This window comes from Pimephales promelas, chromosome 19, assembly GCF_988280905.1.
Source record: "Pimephales promelas chromosome 19, fPimPro1.hap1.1, whole genome shotgun sequence".
Classification (NCBI taxonomy): Eukaryota; Metazoa; Chordata; class Actinopteri; order Cypriniformes; family Leuciscidae; genus Pimephales; species Pimephales promelas.
The window spans coordinates 30,572,198-30,598,151 of NC_142787.1; the positions used below are offsets into that span (position 1 = coordinate 30,572,198).

General features: G+C 34.8%; 1 protein-coding gene and 1 long non-coding RNA gene across 3 annotated transcripts in view; one reads left to right on the top strand and one right to left on the bottom strand.

The window, feature by feature from the left end:
* dacha (dachshund a) overlaps positions 1-25,740 on the top strand; it is a 186,364-nt gene extending 160,624 nt beyond the window's left edge. For both annotated transcript variants that reach the window (XM_039676399.2, XM_089123736.1), the window contains 5 exons: positions 5,316-5,461; positions 6,300-6,447; positions 9,561-9,707; positions 13,075-13,140; positions 24,373-25,740. In XM_039676399.2, the coding sequence (XP_039532333.2) occupies positions 5,316-5,461; positions 6,300-6,447; positions 9,561-9,707; positions 13,075-13,140; positions 24,373-24,410 (545 nt within the window). In that variant the 3' untranslated portion in view covers positions 24,411-25,740. The remainder of the gene's footprint in view (positions 1-5,315; positions 5,462-6,299; positions 6,448-9,560; positions 9,708-13,074; positions 13,141-24,372) is intronic.
* Positions 1-25,954, bottom strand: part of LOC120482269 (uncharacterized) — a 191,894-nt gene that overhangs the window by 132,759 nt on the left and 33,181 nt on the right. The gene's annotated exons all lie outside the window — the stretch shown is intronic.

The following is a 25,954-nucleotide window of genomic DNA, read 5'->3' on the forward strand; positions in this document are numbered from 1 at the left end:
CGTTCGATTTTATTAATCAAGCTGTTGAGATCTGCTAAATAGTATTCATCGCTTTACGCATGTGTACTGTATGTATGAAGATGAAGTTGGAGTTGGACATTACTTGCATATGCAAATTTATATAAAGGGCTGGGCAATAATATAATTACCTTTCGGGATGAAATAAAAACCAGGCAGTTGAGATTTGCTATACAGTATATATCGCTTTACGTGAGTGTGTATACGAATAAAGTTGGATATTATATTGGATATATGTATATATATATATATATTATTATATATTTTATATATATACACACACATATACACACACTTGGTGTTTTGTATGTATGCAGGTAAAGTGCGATGTACTATACAGTATATCCAACAAAGTATAGATGCAAAAGTTGCTAAAGCAGACTTCCAAAACATCTTTACCTAATTTTAAATGATCAGATATACAATTAATTAATATATCAGACATGTTTACACATTAATAATTCATCCACCTCCTTTCTGTCTCTCCTTGCTGTGAACAAGACTCACTCACATGACAAGCTGCACAAACTACAGCCATTTCAGTTTATATGAATGATTATGAAGACATATTTTTCTTCGCAATCATGTGCAGTGATGAATCACACACAATAAGACCACAAACACACTGTAAAAAATGATCGTGATTTTAACGGTAAAAGAATTAAAACGCTAAAGTGAAAAACTGTTTATTGGTTAACAGAAAGTTTCCTTACTATATACGGTAAATAACTGTGATGTATATAAAACGGTACATTTATTGTAATTTTACTGTAAAATACCGTTAAATTTACAGTTTTTGGAAGTGAAAAAGAACAAGTACTGAAAAAATATAAATGAACATTCCCACAATTCCCTGCGTGACACTTCACATTTAATGTTTTTTTTTTATTTTTTAAATAACTGCTTCTTCATAAGTTTCTAAGTTTTTTCCAAACAGTTATGTACATTAGGGTTTTATGTTACATTTAATGTTGTTAAATTGCCATGATGGTGTTTAATGAGTGTGAATCACACTTAGTATTAACTCTCTAGTGGAAGAGCTTTTATTGATCATGTGGCTCATTGTTGGCTGTCAGTCTATTACAATGGAATAAAACAGATATTAATACTTCAAAAGGTCAGTAAATTAACATTATATCAGATTATTGCTGTAAAATTAAATACGGTTAAAAGTCTGTAAAAACTAAAATGTTGTTACCGTATTTTTAACAGGAAAACTCAAATTTGCATGTTGACTTTAAATCCTGCATTGTCTGCGATTGAACACAGGGAACAGACTAGGGATGGGCAACGATTAATCACATCCAAAATAAAAGTTTGTGTTTACATAATATATGTGTGTGTAGTGTGTATAATTAAGTTGTATATATAAATACCCACACATGGAAAATGTATTATTAATATATCAAATATTTATATTTATATATAATATTAATTGTGAATAAATATATATAAAATATATACATGCACATATTTCTTTCATATTTATGAAAAATATGTTATTAATATATCAAATATTTATATTTATATATAATATTAATTGTGAATAAATATATATAAAATATATACATGCACATATTTCTTTCATATTTATGAAAAATGTGTTAATATATCAAATATTTATATTTATATATAATATTAATTGTGACTAAATATATATAAAATATATACATGCACATATTTCTTTCATATTTATGAAAAATGTGTTAATATATCAAATATTTATATTTATATATATTAATTGCGAATAAATATATATAAAATATATACATGCACATATTTCTTTCATATTTATGAAAAATGTGTTATTAATATTTCAAATATTTATATTTATATATAATATTAATTGTGAATAAATATATATAAAATATATACATGCACATATTTCTTTCATATTTATGAAAAATGTGTTAATATATCAAATATTAATATTTATATATAATATTAATTGTGAATAAATATATATAAAATATATACATGCACATATTTCTTTCATATTTATGAAAAATGTGTTATTCATACATCAAATATTTATATTTATATATAATATTAATTGTGAATAAATATATATAAAATATATACGTGCACATATTTCTTTCATATTTATGAAAAATGTGTTAATATATCAAATATTTATATTTATATATAATATTAATTGCAAATAAATATATATAAAATATATACATGCACATATTTCTTTCATATTTATGAAAAATGTGTTAATATATCAAATATTTATATTTATATATAATATTAATTGTGAATAAATATATATAAAATATATACATGCACATATTTCTTTCATATTTATGAAAAATGTGTTAATATATCAAATATTAATATATAATATTAATTGTGAATAAATATATATAAAATATATACATGCACATATTTCTTTCATATTTATGAAAAATGTGTTAATATATCAAATATTTATATTAATATATAATATTAATTGTGACTAAATATATATATAATATATACATGCACATATTTCTTTCATATTTATGAAAAATGTGTTAATATATCAAATATTTATATATAATATTAATTGTGAATAAATATATATAAAATATATACATGCACATATTTCTTTCATATTTATGAAAAATGTGTTAATATATCAAATATTAATATATAATATTAATTGTGACTAAATATATATAAAATATATACATGCACATATTTCTTTCATATTTATGAAAAATGTGTTAATACATCAAATATTTATATATAATATTAATTGTGACTAAATATATATAAAATATATACATGCACATATTTCTTTCATATTTATGAAAAATGTGTTCTTATATCAAATATTTATATATAATATTAATTGTGAATAAATATATATAAAATATATACATGCACATATTTCTTTCATATTTATGAAAAATGTGTTAATATATCAAATATTTATATTTATATATAATATTAATTGTGAATAAATATATATAAAATATATACATGCACATATTTCTTTCATATTTATGAAAAATGTGTTAATATATCAAATATTAATATATAATATTAATTGTGAATAAATATATATAAAATATATACATGCACATATTTCTTTCATATTTATGAAAAATGTGTTAATATATCAAATATTTATATTTATATATAATATTAATTGTGAATAAATATATGCATGTGTGGGTATTTATATATACACATACACACATATATTATGTAAACTCAAACTTTTATTTTGGATGCGATTAATCGTTGCCCATCCCTAGAACAGACGCACGGCCGTGACTGATACACACACACACACACACTCTTGCGCTTTTAAACACTTCTGCGGTCTTCACCTCCATCTTTATCTCACACCTCTCTCTCCAGCGTCCCCTTCCGCTCACCCCTTTTCTCACCCTATCCTTCTTCCTCTCGCACGCTTTCCTCTTCACACTCTATCTGTGTGACCTTCATCTGCTCGCCACTTTCAGCCGGCACCAAAAACTTAATCACACACTGTCAACCTGTAAGGAGAGGAGGAGGAGGAGGGCGAGTTCTTCCCCCTTTTCTCTCGGCTCCTCTCTTCTTTAATGCCCTTTGCCGTGGCGAGTGAGGAAGGGGGGAAATTTATAGCTGGTGGGACAGCTGGGGTATGAACAATGGGCAGAAAGCAGCGCAGGGTTATCTGGAGGGGCGTGCGGCGGGGAAATCGATGTGACCCGTGATACACTGTCATCACAATTCCCACCCCAGCCGTCCTATTTGTCTTGCGTAGGGAGCCCTGGACGGGCCGTGTCGACGCGCGCTGGCCAGATTAGCCGGGGTGAATCATGACTGCTCGCTCGTTCTTATTCAGCCCCAGTTCTATCTGTTATTGCTGGTGCAGTGGGGCTGTAGTTTGTGGCCTGGCATTGTGGGTGGGAGGAGTTGCCTATGGGGCTTGTGGGTAAAATATGGATCGTGTGTGTGAAAATAAGAGATTAACAACTATGTGGAGGTTTAGACACAGCAGCTTTCCGTTTCATCGGAAACACTCGGTTTATATTTTCCCCGCTGTGTGATATTCGCATTTACGGTACGTAAATGTGTACGGTGTAACTCGAAGTGCATTCTTCTATCCCAGTTTGTTATGTAGACTAAGTGGTTGATTTATAGACCATTTCACAAGATGTAAACAACACTGGTCCAGAAGCACTTCCTGTTTCAGTTTTTTTAACACTACATAAAAGCTGGGATAAAATGCAACCAACAGAACATTTAAAACTGAATCAAAAAGTTAAACAAACATCTTTAAGATTTTTTTCTTTACATGTGAAATAAAGAAAACAGTTACAAACTGAAACAGGAAGTGTTTCTGGACCAGTGTTGTTTACATCTTGTGAAATGGTCTATAACTGGCAACATTAAAAGATTGCTCTGTTTGAGGGATCTGACCAACACAGCAACATCACATCAACCAATGGTGTGAGTTTGGGGGTGGAGCTATGTGTTTGGCCAATTGGAGAGAGGGGGGAATATTTGAGAATCCTGTTCGTAAACAAAACAAAAAAAAAACCTGACGTTAATTGTATTTTCTTGTTTTATTTACAACTTCAAAAAAAAATCGTTCTTAAATACCGTTAGATAAAATGTACACATCAGTATTTTGTTAATAAATGTTTTCTTTTATTGTTAATGATGTACAAAAGTTTTCATTTGCCTTTTTCCAGATTACTGTTGGTTATAGTGTTTACTTCCGTGACTTTTAACAATTTCTTTATTTTTTGAAAAATATTATAAACTATATATATTTATTATATATATTTAAATATATATTTTTTAAATATTAAAAAAATATTTTTTACATTTTTTTTTAAACTTACAGAACTTCTTGATTCTGTAAGTTTAAAAAAAATGTAAAAAATTTTTTTTTAATATTTAAAAATATATATTTAAAAAAAAACTAAAGAAAAAAAAGTTTAAAAAATAATATTTTTTATCACATTACAATAAAAAAAATCATAAAGGTTTTATTTTTAACTAATGTATTTCTAATTTAATAAATGTTATGTAAAATAAATGGGTATTCATTTATAATGTTCGTTTACCAGCTTTAAATTAAATTCTGTGATGTATAGCAACTTTTAGTCATCCTGCTCTAAAAATTCAGCGAAACAGTTATGATGCCAAACTGAATAATAGTAATAAATTAAATGTAATTTGTAACAGCTTTAATCGTGCATTAAAATGAAAAATTTAATTAGGTACATGTGTTACCATGTTAATGTCGACAGTCATAAAATCACTGGTGTGACTGTTCACAGCATACATTATGTTCTGTGTTTTGCCAGATGAGGCTCAGTTAGCTTTGCCCATGCAGAAGCCAGGGTTCGAGAAGCTTCCTCTGGGCACTCAGACTCTTCCTCCGGGTTTCCCCGCCCCCTTCCTGTTTGCAGACGGCCTCTCTTCAGTGGAGACATTGCTCACTAACATCCAGGTACATGCAGTGTGTGTTTTGTTTGTAAGGAAATGTTCAGTCCAAAATTAAGTTAGTTCATACTAAACCATGTCTGACGGATAAGTATAAAATCGTATTAAATTGATTGTTCACATTGAAATTAATTTTTGGTATGTTTTAGCTTACCTTGTCTTTGTTTACGCAGTAGTTTCAATTTTGATATTTTTAGGTCAAACCGTTCTTGTCTGTCAGCCACATAATGGAGGTCTATGGTCACCACCTCAAAGAGCATGCACAGAGAAGTCTAAATTAAACATGACACATTTCATGTCTTAGGCCATCAATGTGTACTTACATTTACGAGTCATTAAATCATGTTTAATTTGGACGTCTCTGTGCATGCTCTTTGAGGTGGTGACCATAGACCTCCATTATATGACTGACAGACAAGAACGGTTTGACCTAAAAATATCAAAATTTAAACTACTGCGGAAACAAAGACACCAACATCTTGGATGCACTTGAGGTAAGATAAAACATACCAAAAATTAATTTCAAAGTGAACTATCCCTTTAACAAAAACTGGGAGAGTCAATATAGGTAGATTGATTGACCATAATTCATTTTGTGAACGATTCCAGAAGTTTAACAAAACAATATTAGTATTAGTTCTTTAGTAAAACAACATTAAGGAGGGGAAAAAGTAATATATGATTTCAGTTTTCATCTTGATTGTAAATTAAGTTATCCAGCAACCCCTGAGGACTGGCGAACCACTGCTTTAAAGTACATACAGTATGCATGTTGCATAAGGTAATTGTGAATGTTTATCTGTGTATTAAAATCGACTGTGTCTTGTGTTCTGTTGGCGGCTCAGGGGCTTCTGAAGGTGGCTGTGGATAATGCCCGTGTGCAGGAGAAACACGTGCAACAGGAACGCAAGGAGTTAAAGATGGAGCTGTACAGAGAAAGAGAGATGAGAGAGAGTCTGGAGAGACAGCTCACCTCTGAACTGCACAGCCGAGGTGCGTACACACACCTGATTAAACTGGACGACGCTTCGTAATTTAACTATCATCAATTTGGTGTAACAATTTTCACTCAGAAATTCCTAGTAAACTAATTACAAAGAGGAGACGAGTAAAACTGAATTAAATATGACATTTTGAAGTAGAAACACACTACACACTAAGTCAAGTCAAGTATATTTATATAGGTGTATATTCATCAGGTGACCCAATGGTGTCCTAAAACTCCATCAGGTGACCTAAATGTGTCCTAAAACTCCATCAGATGACCTAAAGGTGTCCTAAAACTCCATCAGGTGACCTAAAGGTGTCCTGAAACTCCATCAGGTGACCTAAATGTGTCCTAAAACTCCATCAGGTGACCTAAATGTGTCCTAAAACTCCATCAGGTGACCCAATGGTGTCCTAAAACTCCATCAGATGACCTAAAGATGTCCTAAAACTCCATCAGGTGACCCAATGGTGTCCTAAAACTCCATTAATTGACCTAAAGGGGTCCTAAAACTCCATCAGGTGACCCAATGGTGTCCTAAAACTCCATTAATTGACCTAAAGGTGTCCTAAAACTCCATCAGGTGACCCAATGGTGTCCTAAGACTCCATCAATTGACCTAAAGGTGTCCTTAAACTCCATCAGGTGACCCAATGGTGTCCTAAAACTCCATCAGGTGACCTAAAGGTGTCCTAAAACTAAACAAAATAAGTATACACAGTACACACACATATATTATTTAAACAAAACTTTTATTTTGGATGTGATTAATCGCGATTAATTGCGTTGCCCAGCCCTATATAATTATAATAAATGTTTATAATAATCAAACAGTATAAATTAATTGGATGTATTCATTAAGAACAGTGTGTAAAATAATCTTTAAAATGATTTTATGAAATTTTATGAAATTCTGTATGCTCTAATGACTCATGGAAATTCACTGGTCTGACGATCATCATCATTTTCTTTTATTGAACACATTAATGCATGACGAACACTCAGAGTGTGTGCCGCCAATTCTCTCCTTACATCGCAACCAAACCGTGTCACTAGTGGATTTACTGCCAATTCAACTCCCGTCGTTTGCGCCAAGAAATTAAGCCAATTATTCAGCTGGATAACAACTCTGACAATATGTACAAACACCTCAATAATTTATTAGCCATGGCTGTTACAGCATTTCATGTTATTTTAATGCGCACTGTTATGTGGTGGATGATTTGGCCAATCAAAGGCGAGTAATTAGAGGTGCGAGGAGGAAGGGACATACATTTAACGCTGTAAGCGAGCGACACGCCGGGAGCTTGTCTAAAGGTCTTCTGCCAGAGTCTGAGTGTTTCAAAAGGCTGTTAATTGCTGTGAATCCACATATACACAGAGTTGATTATGTTTGCACATATTCAGAGATTGTGTTGTTTGAAAACGTGCTGTGTGAACACGTGTTGGCGTGTGTACAGATGTGTTGTCTTATAAATGTGAATTGGTAGGTTAAACTTGTTATTTTAGAAGTAGTAGGGCTGGATATTGACACAAATTTCACAATTCGATTCGATTTCGATTCACAAGCTTGCAATTCGATTCGATTCAATATTGATTATTTTGGATATCAGTTACAATAAGTAGCAAATTTTATCAAGGAAATCAAATCTCTTAACTAATGCTGTAAACTATTGGAGTCTAGTTGTAGCCTATAGACTTCATTAGCCTAATATGAAGGTAATAATCAACTGTTTTGTAGCTATACAAACACTTAAATTACACTTTTATTTATTTTTATAATAAGAAGATAATATGAAATATAAACATTTAAATGGTGGCTGCCATAAAACATGCCAGATTTATTCAAATATGCATTAAATATTGAAGAACATTAAGATTATAATGCATATGTAATATGGTGTATATATTTAGCAAAATGCTCCTCTCTAGTTATTTTTCGAGCTGACTAACGAGTTTATGAGGGTTTTCTGAGGTAAATATGACGATGACATTGATTACAAGCTGTTTAACTGACGTCTTTCCACGGTTGAAACGCTGATTGAGCGAATCAATGTGACATGACCTGGATTTCGATAAGTTGTACTCTATCTTTAACACACTTTCAGATGCTCATTCATGTTTATTTGGCGCTGTGACTGGTATTATTAACCCGGAAGAGAGATCAGAGCGATCTCACGCCACAGCGCCAAAACGCTATTTATGTTTTTGAATTTCTAAAGAAAATGGACGTAATTTGAAAATTGAGACTTTGTTTCATATCAATAGTAACAAAGGACAAAGATTATTGCGATTTTTTGGATGCGCGCAGTCGCGATACAATGTCACATTCATTCAAATGAAACAGGATGACTAATCGATTCTTGAGATTTAAGAATCGATATCGGTTCGTAAAAATGAGAATCGATTAATATCGAGAAATCGATATTTATTACCCAGCCCTAATAAGTAGTGTTTTTAAGATTACTCGTACTTGGACTCTTAAAAATAAAGGTTCTCAATTGGCATCAATGCTTCAGATTATTAAAAATGTTCTTCACAAGACAAAAAAAAGGTTGTTTTAAAGGGGAATCGTGTCATTAATTACTCGCCCTCATGTCGTTCCAAAGGCGTAAGACTTTCATTCATCATTCGAACACAAATGAAGATCTTTTGATGAAATCTGAGAGCTTTCAGCTATACGAAACTCTTCATAAATAGATCGAAAAACAAAAAAAACAGTTGAGTAATTAAATGACAGAATTTTCATTTTTGGGTGAACTATCCCTTTAAGAACTGAAAGGTTCATTGGATCGCTACAGAAAACCTTTATTTTTTAAGAGTGTAGGGTTAGTGAATATGAGTAATACTAATAGTGATGCCCTAGTGCCCAAACACCGCTAACTAGGCCATATTTCCATTTGAACATCTAAAAACCTTGCAATTTTTTACATATCCTTTCTGGAAGCTGTTGCTCGTAGCGCGCCATATGTTTTTGTTTTGCTAGTGCTAATGAGCACTTTCAAGTCTCTAATGTGTGAATGCGAGTGTGCGCTGGCGTCTCCGTGTGTTTTCAGACACCATGCTGAACGAGCGAAGTGTTTTACGTTTGTTGAAACCTCTTTCTTGTCTCCCTCAGCCACTATTCAGAAGCGTCTGAAGAAGGAAAAGAAGGCAAAGAGGAAACTGCAGGAGGCTCTGGAGTTTGAGTCCAAGAGGAGAGAGCAGGTGGAACAGGCTCTCAAACAGGCCACATCTCCTGAGAGTCTCCGCATGAGTCTCAACGGTGGGCTTCTGCTTTTTGATACGTGTTTACTGTCAATTTTGATCAATTTAATGCAACCTTGCTGAATAAAAGTTTATTTTTGTATACACAAAACAGTCACCCAAAAGCTTTTTTCCACCTCTGATTTCTTTCACCATCTAATTAATTCCTAATGGCTAAAATCAGTTCTCGCTGAATATCAGGTTTTGCTCAATAATATTTAGTATTTCAGAATCAAAATGTGTCGGCAAGCATGCTTTTTCATGTTTACTTTAAGTCCAATGAGATGATGCACCACTTTTAAACGTATAATTTTCAAAATTCATGTTTATATTTTTGGGGAGCATAAAGTTGCGATAAAAAAAATCTTTAATTTTGTAATCTACAAAAAATAGCTGTGAAGCTCATAAATATATTTCAAATTTTTCCTGGTAAAATAAAGGTAAATAAAAATCTCATTGGTCCAAAATCCAGCTCCATATAGTTATGAAATCAACAGGTTAAAAAAATTGCTACATTTTTTTCTATCATGGACTCAAAATTGTTAATCAGTGAGTGATAACAATTTTGTTTGATACATTTTCTTAAAAACCACGTGTTATATCTGGCTGTGACTGAACAGAATATAGAGAGCCTAAGTCCCGCCCCTCCGCTTCCGGCTCATGGGACCTTATTTCGGAAAAAAATATGAATGGTACTCAATGGCGAGAGACAACTTGCTGTATCTTTTTATTCCGTCTGAACTGTGCCCTCAATTACACATATGATGTTTGTCAAATTAAAAGATAATTCTGAAAGTCAAAAACGTCGCAGATTGTCATAAAACAGAAGAGTAACATTTAGTTTTATGTGAAAATCGCCCTGTGAACTACATCTCCCGGGAAGCGAAACGAGATCCGCTGCTCGTGTGTGTGCAGTCTGGTACAAAACACTCGTAACGTTACGATTATAACGAAAGACTATAGAAACAATGACAGACATTAGCCTCAGTAAAGTTAGCTTCATTCATTGGGAGAAAATGTGCGCCTTTGGGGTTTGTAGTCTTTGTAATTACGTATTTTCACAGTCTTATACCTCAACGGTTTTACATCAAACTGCGACTTTCTTTACTTTAAAATGTATCTTTTAAATTGACAAACATCATATGTGTAATTCAGGGCACAATTCAAACCAGATCAAAATATTTGTTGTCTCTCGCCATTGACTACCATACAATATTTTTCCGAAATAAGGTCCCATGGTGGTCGACCGGAAGGGGAAGGACTTAGGCTCTCTATTGACTTAACACTTGTTTGGACATGTGTAACATACACAGACAGTCTATCCTGTGATTCTCTCTCACAAGATCTGCCTATTCAGATCTTTTATCGGTTTGTCCATCAATATTTCATTCAACCTTACGTCCTTTCTCATATTTTCTTAATTGGTGCTGATATTGGTATTTCCGTCTCAGTCATAACTATTAGCGATGCATTAGCGTCATAATCTCAGCTGAGGAAATGGAGTCTGATGTTTATCATAAACGCTTTAAAAGCGCGCACTTATCAAGGCCAAACCATTTTCCAAATCGCTTGCTGTTGTTTTGATTACACTTGTTTAATTGTGAATATGTTAACAGAAGCAGAATTTAAATGGAGAAAAAAAACAAAAACATTCAAGACATCTGCAAGTATTTTCTTGCGCTCGGGCAATTATTAGGCCAAGGCTGATTAGACGGGAATTCATTAGGAGAAATGCCTTTTGTTTTTGCCTTTCATCTGCGGGCAATGCTAGAAAAAGATCCCTAAATGTGTACGTCACATCTCTCCTCAGATAACACTACTTCCTCGTTTGTTTATCCGTGCGACGCTGCCTTTGTTGTCGAGATCATTTCCAAATGCAGTTCAACTAAACTGAACTAGGTAGGCAACATGAAATAAAATTTAAAAAAAGTAAATCAATTTACTTAACATATTTATTTATACGCACTACCATTCAAAGGTTTGCCAATGTTTTTAAAAAGTCTATGCTCACCAAGGCTGCATTTATTTGGAAAAAAAAAAACAGTAAAAATAGGAATATTGTGAAATATTATCACAATCTAAAATAACTTTATTTGAATATTGAGTGTTCAGCATCATTACTCCACCCTTCAGTGCCACATGATCCTTCAGAAATCACTATAATGTGATGATTTGCTGCTCAAGAAACATTTATGATTATTATAAATGTTGAAAACAGTTGTGCTTAACCATGTAATGTTTTAAAAGGAATCTGTTGTAACATTATACGTGTTTACTGTCAATTTTGATCAATTTAATGCAACCTTGCTGAATAAAAGTTTATTTTTTTATACACAAAACAGTCACCCAAAAGCTTTTTTAACATTTATTTTTTTTTCTAATTAATTCCTAATGGATAAAATCAGTTTTCGCTGAATATCAGGTTTTGCTCAATAATATTTAGTATTTCAGAATCAAAATGTGTCGGCAAGCCTTTTTCATGTTTACTTTAAGTCCAATGAGATGATGCACCACTTTTAAACGTATAATTTTCAAAATTCATGTTTTTGGGGAGCATAAAGTAGCGATAAAAAAAATCTTTAATTTTGTAATCTACAAAAAATAGCTGTGAAGCTCATAAACATTTGAAATTTTGAACACCAAATCATATTTCCTCCATAAGACCCTCATGATTTTGCATCAAGGTCAATAAATCTAGCAGGTTGTAAAATGTCAGATGGTCCAACTTTATCCATAATTACAGCCCGACCGATAAAGGATTTTGAAGGCCGATAACAATACAAATATTTGTTGTTTGTTTTAAAATCCGATATATCGGCCGATTTTTTTTATTATTATTTCAGAAACACGCAACAAAACATTAACAGATTTCCCTAACATTAGTTATTTGTAGTTATTTATGAGTTTTAACTAAAATAATATGATAATGCATTTTAAAAAGAAACGTGTTTCTTTTATTGTCACAACAGAACAGAGGAACATCAAAATATAATAAAGTTCTGATAAATAAAATAATAATTAGTCCCTACATGCCTTATTAGCTACCTTATAATTACAATGTCAGCTTGCTTATCCCTTTACCTGCACTTTTTTTTTGTAATTCCTGAAATAATTAAAAAAATATATATATATATATCTCGATCGGCCGATATATCGGAATATCGGTGCCCTCTGGTGGACAAACTATACAACTCCAACACTCATGACATGGTTGAACCGCGTTTCGTCCATTTTTATTTTATTTTTGAAATATTCATTTATCGGCCATTATAACTGCCGATACCGATAGTTTGGAAAATGCCTAATATCGGCCGATAATATCGGCCTGCCGATAAATCGGTCTGGCTCTATCCATAATGTATAATTATGTAATTTTACTGTTTTAGAGGCAGTGATACCAGAGGTGAAGTCTGAACATAATGGCAACCAGCAGGAGAACTCAGCTGTACAAGGTAAGAAGTTACACACACTGTATTTAAACTACAAAACTGGAAATAAAGACCCGACATGAGTCATTAGGTATTTGAATGAAAAGTCAAAATGGCCACAGCTGAGAAGATGCAACCAGCCATGTGCTGTACATATGGTCCAGAGGCCCCCCGTCTCCTGGGGCCGAATCCCAGCAAAACTACCAGAGTAAATCCCTGAACTTGCCTTACATCTCATTGGGTCCCTTTGAAGATGTCCAACTCTCTCAGGAGTGAGATTACAAACTGATGTTTTCATGCGCCTTTCACGCTTCCGTTCCCCGAGATCTATTTGCACTTTACAGCGCTTCTGCACACACTCATACAGTTTCATTCTTATCCCCGTTCCATCTGTCTTTCCCTCCGAGCTAGCCTCCCAAATCTGGCCAAAAGTTGTGTTTGATAAATGGGACCTATTATCAACACGTCTGACGGCGAATTAAAGACCCGCTGCCGTACATCTTATTGAAATGTGGGACTGGGGGAAGGTGAATAAATACATATGTTTACAGAAGATGCAGTGGAAATGGGCTGCAAAGTGCTCCACTGAAAATGAGCAAAATGTTTTTCCCCTATATAGCCAATTTCACAGTCTGCAAATAAAGAGACTTCCATTTTTCTTCCTGCTTTGACAGCGGCTCTGTGACGGAGCGTTCGCAGAGTGGATTTTTTCCTTTCACCAAGGTTCATTCGCAGTGTAAAGGGGTCATCCCCGGGTGATTGTAGGTTTCTCGGGTTGAATCAGACACTACTTCACCCTAAATCTGTGGCCCATCTAATGTTTCAAAGTCTGTAACTTTCAACTCCAGGTCAGATCTACAAAACCCGCAGATCAAAGACAGGCAGCCTCAGACTAGACGGAGAAATACATCAGTGGTTATTTTGTTGGCCCACATCTGGAGACAGAATAGAGCATGCTGTTGTCAAATCTTGTGAGACGGCAAGTAACTCATGACTCGGTCTTGAAACTAGATCAGTTGTTTCACACGCACACACACACACAAACATGTATTTTTGTTTTATTGTACAAAAGTAACAATCGTGACCCAACAAGTGAGAAGCGCTGATCTTGAAATGTTACCGAGATCCATTTTGCTGAACTTTTAAACACAATCAGGCCTAAAAAATTAACTAATATAAGGCCGTGTGTCCACCAAAGCGTTTTTAGCCAGCTGAAAACCAGTGTTGTAGTACTCGAGACTCGGACTCGTCTCGGACTCGGTCTCGAGACCATATTTTAATGGTGTTGGTCTTGTCATGGACTCGTGTGCATTTGGACTCGGAATTGACTCGTACTCGAACATTTTTTTTTTAGGACTCGGACTTGTTCCCGAGTCCACTCGAGTTCAATTAAAAATATTTTTCATGATTATTAATGAATGTTAATAAAATATTTCTTTAAATTGATTGACACGCCCAGTGATTGGTGATTTTCTAGTGCGCAATTGCGCATGACAAATTGTAATAAAATTACTTGTAACACCACCTACTATGTGGCCTTTTTACCCTAAACTGATCATATTTTTTTTAACTCGGAGTAAATTCAGTAAAAAAAAAAAAGTATTTCTCTAAGTAAATAAAAGTAAATTAGGTAATCAACCCTCACTGGTCTCGGTCTCGACTCGGACTCGACCGTCTCTGGTCTCGGGCTCGACTCTCTATGGACTCGGTCTTGACTCGGACTCGACTCTCTCTGGTCTCGGTGTCGACTTGGACTCGAGTGAGGTGGTCTCGACTACAACACTGCTGAAAACGCTAGACGCTCTGCTGAAGACGGCGTGCTTGAGTGTTTTGGCAGCGCAGCGTTTTTTCCGTTGAGACGTTTCGTTGCTATGATACAGAATATCCGCAGCAGTTTGAATGTTGTGACAGTTGGTCGGTGTGGTATTAGTCCCGCCCCTCCTCCACTGTGATTGGACGGCTGGGTAAAAAGTGACAGTGATGAGCGCTGCGTTTTATCCAAAGTTGAAAATTTTTCAACTCCCAGCGACCAGTAAAAACGCCGGGCGCGAAAAAAAACCCGGATGGTTCAAGGTCCAAAAGACAGTTAATAACTGTTTCAGATGCAGCTTCAAATGTCTTTAAACGACACCAGACGATGAATAAGGGTCTTATCGTGCGAAACGATCGGTTATTTCAAAACTTATTCCAAAAATGTAACTTTTCTAAGGACAAATGCTAGCCTTGCTCTATTCTGTGAGGCGCGTTTGCAACGTCACGTATTACGTAATTGCGTTCAAAAGGTCACGGGCGACGTAGCCGAAAGTACAGAGTCAGTGTTTACAAGTTGAACGCATAGGTTGAACGTGCAAACTAGCTCAAACACCGTTTACAAAAAAAGGAATTAAAAGGAAAAACAACGATGTCGGACGATTTTGATTCTGTACTTCCGGCTACGTCGCCCGTGACCTTTTGAACGTAATTACGTATTACGTGACGTTACAAACGCGCCTCAGAGAATAGAGCAAGGCTAGCATTTGTCCTTAGAAAAGTTAAATTTTTGGAATAAGTTTTGAAATAACCGATCGTTTCGCATGATAAGACCCTTATTCATCGTCTGATATCGTTTAAAGACATTTGAAGCTGCATCTGAAACAGTCTTTTGGACCTTGAACCGTTTGGTTCCCATTGAAGTCCATTATATGGAGAAAAATCCTGGAATGTTTTCATCAAAAACCTAAATTTCTTTTCGACTGAGGAAAGAAAGACGTGGACATCTTGGATGACATGGGGGTGCGTAAATTATCAGCAAAAGTTTTTTCAAAAGTGAACTACTCCTTTAATGAGCACACATATTTTTGAAAGAGCTAAATGTTTAAGCTAAGAATAAACTAAAAGAGCTACACAGTGTAGCTTTAATATTTATCTAATTTACAGAATGTATCTTGTTTCACTTTTAAGATACAGCCTTTTGAAATTAATCAAGATGTCAAAAATCGAACGTTTTAGGAAAAAACCTCAAGGGTTAAAATCGTGTAGTATGAACGAGACTTTATTTTGCAATATTAAATGTCACGGCCGTAGATGACTTATTCAGTGTAAACAACAAACTATCGAAGAGCGTATCCTATCAGTTGGCTAAGGAAGAAAAACACCCAAGATCATAACGATCCCATCCTCTCTCGGATTCACGGATCATCACTTTACCTCGGCACTTCTTTATCTAGAAGTTCTATCAAGCCGAAAGAGGAAAGGTGTCTGTGCAATCAGCTTACGGGAGTCTGTTGTCCGCTCCGCCCCTCCCCGAGCTCCCGAACCTCACCACATTTATCCATTACAGCCGGCAAAAATCTAATTAGCCCGCGCTTCTCTCCCAAGTCGGACTTCACAGTTTTGCAAGCTTAGCAGTGACAGCTGATTTCATTAGGTTTGATTGTCCTTGCCGAGATCCCTAAAAGCTTTTTGCGCTTTCTCAGGTTCCACCTCTATGTTGGGCCATTACGATGACCCGTGCCTTTTTTGATTAATCAAGACAAGTGGCGCTAACAGAAAACTGCTGAACACAAAGGAAGGTGACATCATTTTACAAGCCGATTAAGAGAAGTGTGGAGTGGCGGAGGGAGAGAGCGAGTGAAGAAGGGAGGGGAGGTGTAAATGTAATTACCCAACTCCAAACATTGGGCGTCATTTCCAACAATCAGCGTGGAAATTTCGTTTAGGTCTATCTGACTTCAATATACCAATCATATCCAGTGGTACATTTTCTTCAGGCCACTAATTGGTATCGTGCAGCCATATAACGAGCGTGAATAATCAGTGGTTTGTGTTTCGAGAGAATAAATGAGACCAATGGGAGCGGTGTTAAATATGGAGTGTGTTGGTGAGGAGGAGCTCCCAGAGGAGGACCACCCTCACCTCCCCATCCATCAGGTGACTGTATTCCACATGTGGGGCAAAAGAGCCAAAGATGCATAGGGTCGACCTCGTCGCTGGAAACAGTTACTCATTTACTGAAAAACCGATATAATAGACCTTATTCAGAGCAGCGCCATGACCGGTATGAAAGTGAGACTGTGAGGGATAGACTTACCGTGTTTCCAATGGCATCCGCTGTAAAAAGCGGCTATATTACTTACAATTTTCCACAGATTATATTGTCGGGAGTTTTTTTGTCAACTAAAATTTCTTGGAAAGATATTTTTCCACTGTTTCATGAGCAGAACAAAACGAAAACCCATTAAATAACAATACAGCCCATTGAAGAGATGCAAGTCTATCCCTCACAGCCTCGCTTTCATTCTCATTAAAAATCAGGCGTATAAGGCGTATAGACTAGACGGATTTCAGAAAAATGGCCTTCTATAAGAAGTGAGGAGCATTTATGGGTACTAGTGTTGTCACGGTACCAAAATTTCAGTATTCGGTACCAATACCAGTTAAAATTCACGGTTCTCAGTACCAATTTCGGTACCAAAGCTTAGTTTAAATTTACATATATTTAAGTGTTTATCACGGTTACAAGTATGGAAACTGTACATTTGTATTATAAACACTTTAGAAAAAGATGAGATAAAATGACCTAAAATAAACAATAGTATACACGAACACATTTTTAAAGTTGTTTGTAAAGTTTTAATCCATTATTTATTTAATGCACAATGAATTAAGTGAACAAACATGAACAATCAGGTGTTTGTAATAAATAACATTTTCAAACATTTGTTGTAAAAATATATTGTTCACTCAATGTGTTGATAACTAAGTAATGTTGATGAATGTTATCTTTGTAGCATTACCATAAAACATGTTTTATTTGACTTGACTGTCCTTTTATTTAATCTAAAACTGCATTCATATTTAATTTTAAAAAGGCTTTTTAAACCTGCTGAGTTATAAAGGCAAGAATACGCCTAGAACTGGCACTGACATTAAATGACATAATTTAGGGATGCATCGATACTAATACCAGTACTCTGGTGTCGGGTGGATACTACTGTGCTCATGTACTCGTAAAACTACCCCGAAAGCACTTTAGGGGCCGTTCACATGTCGCGCGTCTTTTTTAATTATATTTTTGCGCGTTCTTATTCTTTCCAAAGCGCTTGCTCTCACGCGGCGTCTGTCGTTGCTATGCAACGCCAACGAGTTTTTATTATGAGCGCGCTTGAATCGCGCCTATATTTGAAATTGCGAATTTGCATATAATCGGCCTCTTATGGCAACGTGACATTAGCCTAATCCAAAATATTTCCATATGTGGCTCTTTCCTCCTTTCGTTCCAACAAGTGGATTCAGAGAGAGAGAGCCATATCAGCGTTATAAAGAGGACGCAACTGTGCACGTTTCAGACATCGCGTCTAGAACAGAACTGGATTAACCTGGTACTCGGTACCTAGAAAAGCTGGTACCGTAACATTTATTTTTTTTTTAGTATCGACTTGGTACCGAAGTACCGAGTTTTTTGACAACACTAATGGGTACAAGTCGGGAACCGGCCTTCCTTACATATTTCAAGGGTGCCGAGTCCAAAAAAATGTTTCCCAAGCGCAATTTTGAGTTTTTAACCTTCTAATTTGTATATCAAAATGGCCACCAAATTGACCCTTCGCTAAGCCACGCCCGAAAACCGCCACTGGCCAATCATGTCATAGCAACCGTAACTATGCGCGGGAGGTCTGGCAAGCTTTCGAACGAGGGAACATGCTGAAGCATTGTGCGTATGGATTGTGCAAATCTGATACCGGTATATTAAAAGTTTGGACGGGGGAGAGGAATTGTTTTCCTTCCAGAAAATCTAAAAGCCAAGGGGAAAAATGATTGGCGTGATCTAGCGTCCCGTGGCGATGTGCGAGACCCATTCACAACTACTGGTAGCTAATGTCGACATGCTTAACAAAACCACAGGTTGGACATTTTTACGGTTCTTTGGTCATAATGATAACGTAAAATAAGACGATTAAAGAGACAAGACAAAGGCTCACTGACATACTTTAAAATATATTTCAGCATTTTGTTAATTGACGTCCTACTAATGTGACCCCTTAACTTAACCCAATCCGATCGCGGCTCTCCCGGTATTAGTGTTATTCCACAAGATTTATTGATAAGCTGTTTGATTTATAATTATTAAGATTATTTTCACATACCCTGCTGTGTATGAACACAGCTGTTCCTCAATTTGTGTCTCCCATTTGAACGGTCAGCGTATGAGGCGCTGCTGCTTGCGCTGGGACTATAACGTTAGGCTTTAACTTCAATTTTTAAGAAATTATTCCCTAATCGGTTGCATATAATGTCGTGAATATATCCCTCGAATGCATACTGTAGTCCCTTTTGTCTTGCTCTCTCAGATATTTTCACTTGTTCGCCGAAAATTACTAATTATCTCATCGAAATGTCTGATACCGGGTGCATCCACACTATAATAGATGGGCCAGCTGCGAAAGCTTGACAGGCGTAGCAACAGTAACTAGGGAGGGCGGGGCTTAGCGAATGGTCAATTGCCTTGCTCAGTCGTTGGACCATTTTCCCCTAGTTTTTTTTTTTTTTTTTGTAAGTAGGCAATCAAAATGAGGAAATTAAGTTTCTAGATAAGGGTCAGAGCAAAGATATATTGGAGGCTCACTGCCTTTTTTATGTATATATATTTGCAAAATGCCAACTTTTAAGGCGAGACACTAGTGAAATTTTTAAATAATAGATCACCATGAAACTTCTTCAGTTGATTACTTACACAAGTATATATAAAAAATGTATTATACGTTTTCGAAATTTGTACATCATCTCATTAAATATGCACAATTTTGCATAGATTTTCAGTAGATAGATCTAAACATATGATAAAGCCTATAAGGAGGAGAATGTAATATTTAAACGGCTGCCTTGAATACAACTTAAAATATTTGGATGTTTTAGGTTAGGGCTACAACACCTAATAGATAAAAATGTGATTATGAAAATGGTTGGCACATTGAAGAGCACATCTCGTCCAAATGTGGAATAACAGACACTCTTAGAAGAAAAGGTTCTATATAGAATCTTCAAAGGTTCTATCAGCGATACATCTTTGGAACCCCTAAAAGGTTCTATACAGAAGCCTTTTTAAGGGTTCAATAATAAGAATTCTTTGTTACCAGGAAAAAGGTTCTATATGGAACCTTTTGGGTTCATTCATTACCATTTGTTTTGTCCTTTCCGGATTAAATATTTCATATTATAGACAAACATCAATGCATGTTTATCCCAAAATTCAAGATATGGGGGTTAGAATATGTATATATTTATATCTTTTTATGTATAATCAATATCACACAAAGAGCGCCGTTTCAGTTTTTCTCCACCAAAAATCAGCATGATTAAAATGTGAAATTAAGTTACTACAACAGTTTAATTACAGCTACAAAATGCTGCAGAATAATGTAATATGTGGATGAATAATAGCCTATAAAGAACCTTTGTGCCAAAAGGGTTCTTTCTAATCATTATAGAACCTTTTTTTTAATATGAAAGGTTCTTTGGAGTCGAGTAAAGAACCCTATGCTTCATATATAGAACCCTTTTTTCTAAGCTCATAAAATAAAATAAAAAAAAAATGCAAAATGCAGATTAATTTACTTTTAGATGGAGTTAAGCAGTGAAAGCACCCAACATTCACAAAAGAGAAATTAATATTCGTAAAGCATTGAATACTGGTGTTTTGGCCCACCTCCCGCTTAACAAAACAGATCTGTCAGGTCTCTGTATTAAGTGTATGAACTATTTGCTCCGGTGTCTCCTGGGTACAGCTTCATCATGGCAGATTTAGTCTGCTGTCAGCCATAGGACTCAATTAATTGCACTTCAGGATATTACTCATAACTCATATTTCAGAGCAAGTGAAATACCCGCCTTCTATTTATCTCTTCCAGCGTCTCTCCCTCCCGTTAGCACCAGCAGGCCTCAATATGGCATTCAAACATTGCAAATGGTTCATATATTACATGAATGTCATATGCAATGTTTATATAACACATTTAGTATTCATGCTCCATGTATGCAGAAGAACAAAGAGGGTTGAACATGAGAAAGCACTTCAATTCTCAGTTTAATGGGGTACAAACACTAACGATCAGTGAACATCAGTCAGTGCTTAAACTTTAGAAACTTTTGACTGTCAACTTCTAGGGATTAAAACGTTATAATAGCTGTTTTATAGTTGAAATCCTGTATATTTAGATATATGTAATATACACATCACTTATAAGAATATTTTAATATACTTAGTATACATGAAATTGACTGATATTTGGCCATGATGAGATCATTGGCCAATAACTGCTCGTCACCCTTGTTAAATGGATGATTTTTAAAAATTTATCATTATTATTATTATTAAACACGCACAATAGTCTTACAATAACTGTAGTAGCAGGGTTTGACAAAGGCATTGAATGCAATAATCTGTATGAAATTTCGTCAAGGTCATTTGTAGAAAGGGCTCAAATGTAGTTACTCATCAAGTGTACCAATTCAATTAATGTTACTTGTTTTAATTTTTTTTTTATATCTCTAATGGCGATAAAACCATGCAATAACCATATTTGACATACCGAGATAGACATTTTTGGCAATTCAATTTAGTAATTAAACTAAGAGAATTGAACAAGTTTAAATATATTTCATTTTTACTCCAATTAAATATATTCTAATATGGGGATCTCCACTAAGAAACGAACATTGTTATGTTTGGATCAATACTGTGAAGCTGCTTTGATGCAATCTATATTACCAAATAATATATACCAAATATATATATATATATATGAAGAGTTCAGATGCAAAAGCCTCTAAATGCCATTTGAAATTTTCTTCTTTAATGATGATTTTTATCAAACTTGTATATTTAAGTTCAGTAATTTCACTTAAATAACAATTAATAGGTAATTATCATTGCCATTTAAGTGAAATTACTGAACTTAAATATACAAGCTTGATAAAAATGATCATTCTAGAAGAAAATTTTAAATGGCACTTAGAGGCTTTTGCATCTGAACTCTTCATATATATATATATATATATATATACCAAATTATTTAAAATTGTTGAATACGCTCAAATGTGTGAAGAAACCCCAATTTGTGGAAGATTTGGGGTGGCCTGTAGATTGTGAACATCTCGCTCTCCCTCTCCTACGCTTGCTCGTCGTCCATGCGTCTTGACAACTGTGCTGTTTTGTTTACATCCTGCATACATATTAGCTCATCTGTTGGTGCTTGCAGAAGCGAGCATGTTGAACATATAAAAGCACTCGAGTCCTAATGAACTGCTTCCTGTGTGACGGTACGCTGCGAGCTCTTCGATTAACATGCATCTGCAGCACTCCTGCCCCTCAACCACCAGCTGTTTCTCTCCGATCCAGCGCTTTACGGCCACCGCTAACATCATTCGTTCAGAAAACCTGCTACATTTTGCTGTTGAAAGACACTGTCTTTGTTCCTTTAATTATGATTTTTTTGATTCTCTTGGGGGTGGTGGAATATTAATTTGAACACAGTTGAGCTAAAATCACAGGTTGATTAATGGCACAGGTATAGAGGAGGGCAGGGTCACAACGTAGTTGTAACACACTTGTTTTAAATACTTACACACATGCTAGCATGCCGAAACTTGGTGTATTTACTAGTTGTCATTTTTTGCCGCAATTTTTTCTCTTTTCTTAAAGAGAAAAAAATTGTGCCAAAATTGCGAAATCTTTGTAAGATATCACTGAACATTTATTTAACCATAGCAAAGAGATTTTTTTTTAGATCTCTATTTTTTGTGTTCATTTAAAATTAGACAAATCTGATTATTATTTTAATCTCCAATCTGTTGTTTAACAGTTGATATTAGTGCTTCGCTAGCTAGCAGGGTTTAAACCCCAGTTGGGGCATGTTGTCACACTGCGTTACAATGTGCCCCTATTAAAAGTATGCTATTATATTCTATTGAGAAACATGTAAATAAAGACTGAGAGTCAATGTTCAGAAATGATTCATTATTATTTAGTTTTGAACTAACTGTATACTGTAGCTGTGTTTTCCAGTGTATTTGTTGTCAAACTCAAAAATGAGTATATTTTTAATTATAAAAAAAATGCCATTATTTTATATGAAAAAGTTAATAATTGTATTTTATTAAGAAAATATTTTTGTTTGACTTGTATATTTTTTTTATTAGATCAGATAGCATTTTAAGCTGTTATATGGTGATGTTACAATGTACCCCACCTATGGGGCATGTTGTCACATTTCACTTCCATTCTTTCAGGGTAAATCAAAACAAACATATACACTAAATTAATAAAGCAAAAGCACATAATTGTACTAGACATGTGGGAAATTAATGTGGGAGGGGGGGGGGGGGGGAGTAGATTTACACAAATTAACAAAGTCAAAAAAAGTGTTATTTTGTTACAATGAGATTGATTGCTCGGCATTTAAATACTCTGATTCAGTTTTCACTCTAAGCTAGGGTCAGAGTCCCTCTGGAAATGCCTCTCCACCCGTCCAGATCGCTTACAGAGGCACGTCTGTGCATCTAATGGCAGCACTACATACTAGAGCCCGACCGATAAAGGATTTTGAAGGCCGATACAAATATTTTTGGGTTTTAAAATCCGATATTCCGATATATCGGCCGATATTTATTTATTTATTTTTTTTAAATATTGTTGGATTTCACACACGTGTAAAAGAAAAGCTAACTTTTCTGCACAAGATACGTTTAATACTTTTTCTCTATGTCTAAATGTTCACTCCTCGCAAGTATAACTTGACTGTAACTAGAGGTATGCTAGTTATAAATACAGTAATCATTACTTTATTAAGGCAGAAAAAGTTTATTGTGGTTTCCAAGCTCATTAATGTTAACGTTAGCGGTCTTCCACTGATGATAGTGGCATTAGCTAGCTTTGTGGTTAGCTAGTCTATGATGAGCCATAATTTAGCAATAGATAACATCATACTGCAAATCAAATCTATGTAAAACATACATTTTCAATATAACAGGCCAAGGAGAGATGATTGAAGCGTGTTTCGTCCGTTTTTATTTTATTTTTTATATATTAATTTATCGGCCATTATAACTGCCGATACCGATATTTTGGAAAATGCCTAATATCGGCCGATATATCGGTCTGGCTCTACTACATACTCCCAGCATGCATAGCAGATCTAGACATTAGCATTGCCATAAGTTATCATGACTGAAATATATATCAAATCACTGTCATTCACTGATTTCCCCCCTTTATTACAGAAAACAGACCCTACTCCAAGCCACCCATCATGTACTGAAGCTTTGCATCTTTAGTCCCACAACCACGCCAGACGTCTCCACCCAGAGATGGACGAGCGGGTTCATGGGGCTTTTTTTCCGGTGGAAAAGTGGTATGGGTGACCAGTCACCTGAAACCCTTGTACAGGACTTGAGTGTGTATGTACATGTATGTATGTGTGTGTGTGTGTGTGGAGGTTCAGTGCGTTTGGGTCCTCATGAGACTAGTGTGTGTTTCTGGAGCCCTGCTTATTGCTGACCTTTCAACACCACACACACACCGATTGTAAAAAAAAAATGTCTTTCTTTCTTGTTTTGACTACTTCTACATCCCTCACTTTTTTGAGATTTAAAAACAAGTTTTTTTCTGGATTAAAATCTCATTCCCTTTCCTTATGTGAAGCACACAACACCCTCGTCTGAAACCTATCTCCAGTTTATTATTATTATTATTATTATTATTGAGTGTTATCTGCTGATCCCCCATGATTCTGAACAGCACAACAGTCTTGACGAGTCTATAGAGAACTTTACACACCGTATCTCTACATGAAGGGACAAATATTAGCTGACAGACTCCAAATAAGACCAGTGTGCTTCTTTAATAAACATTGTCTACAGTTGTTGTTTTGCCTTTTAAGAAAGGGATTCTAGATCAGCAATTTTCTTTCTAATTTGTTGTATTTTTTTTTTTTTTGAAAGTGTAAAAATATTTTTCCCATGTTGTCGTTTCCCTGCCTTAAGTTTATTATTCTGGTGTTTATTTTATTATCTCCATTGTATTTTAATCAGCATTTGAAAAGGATGCTTATGTGATCTTGAAACAACATTCTTTGTACGTCTTTCTTTGCCCCGCGAAAATGTTTTCTCTATTGCAACTTAAAAAGTAAAAAAAAAAAAGAAGTGTTCATTTGATGTTACTATAAACACAGTATTACAGTACTCCCCCATCTGTTTTTACCCGTTTATAAAGACTTGTAAATGCTTTAGCGTTTGCTATCCTGACGTTGTTATTACGTGGATACGTTTTTAGTGACACAAAAGAGATGAGAAGTACCCTTCTGCACATTCAGAGCGAGCATGCTTGTAAATACAACGATGAAAAATGACACTTATCGATTGAAAATAAAACGCTGCCTCTTCAAATCTATTTTTAAACATTTCTAGCGACTCTGTAGGTAACGCAATCACAAATCGGCAGCTATCGATGATGTTGAATCTTGTTTTGAAATGGCAACAGACATTTATCACAGCCTTGCACATGCCACAATGAATAAAAACACCCCTATGGACATCATGGTAGGTTTTTCTTTTCTTTTCTTTGATTAATAAAATTAGGATGGAAACATTTGCCTGGTTTGCCTCAGTTTTTTTTTCAGAGCTGTTTTTGAAGGAAGTCTAAATGTTTAATAAAAACAGTAATGTTGTGAAATATTATTACGATTAAAATACATTTTCTATTCAGTCTTCAGTGTCACATGATCCTTCAGAAATCATTCTGAAATGCTGATTTGGATTTCTTATTATGGTCCTGTGTGATATGTTAGTGGAAAGCTTGATACTC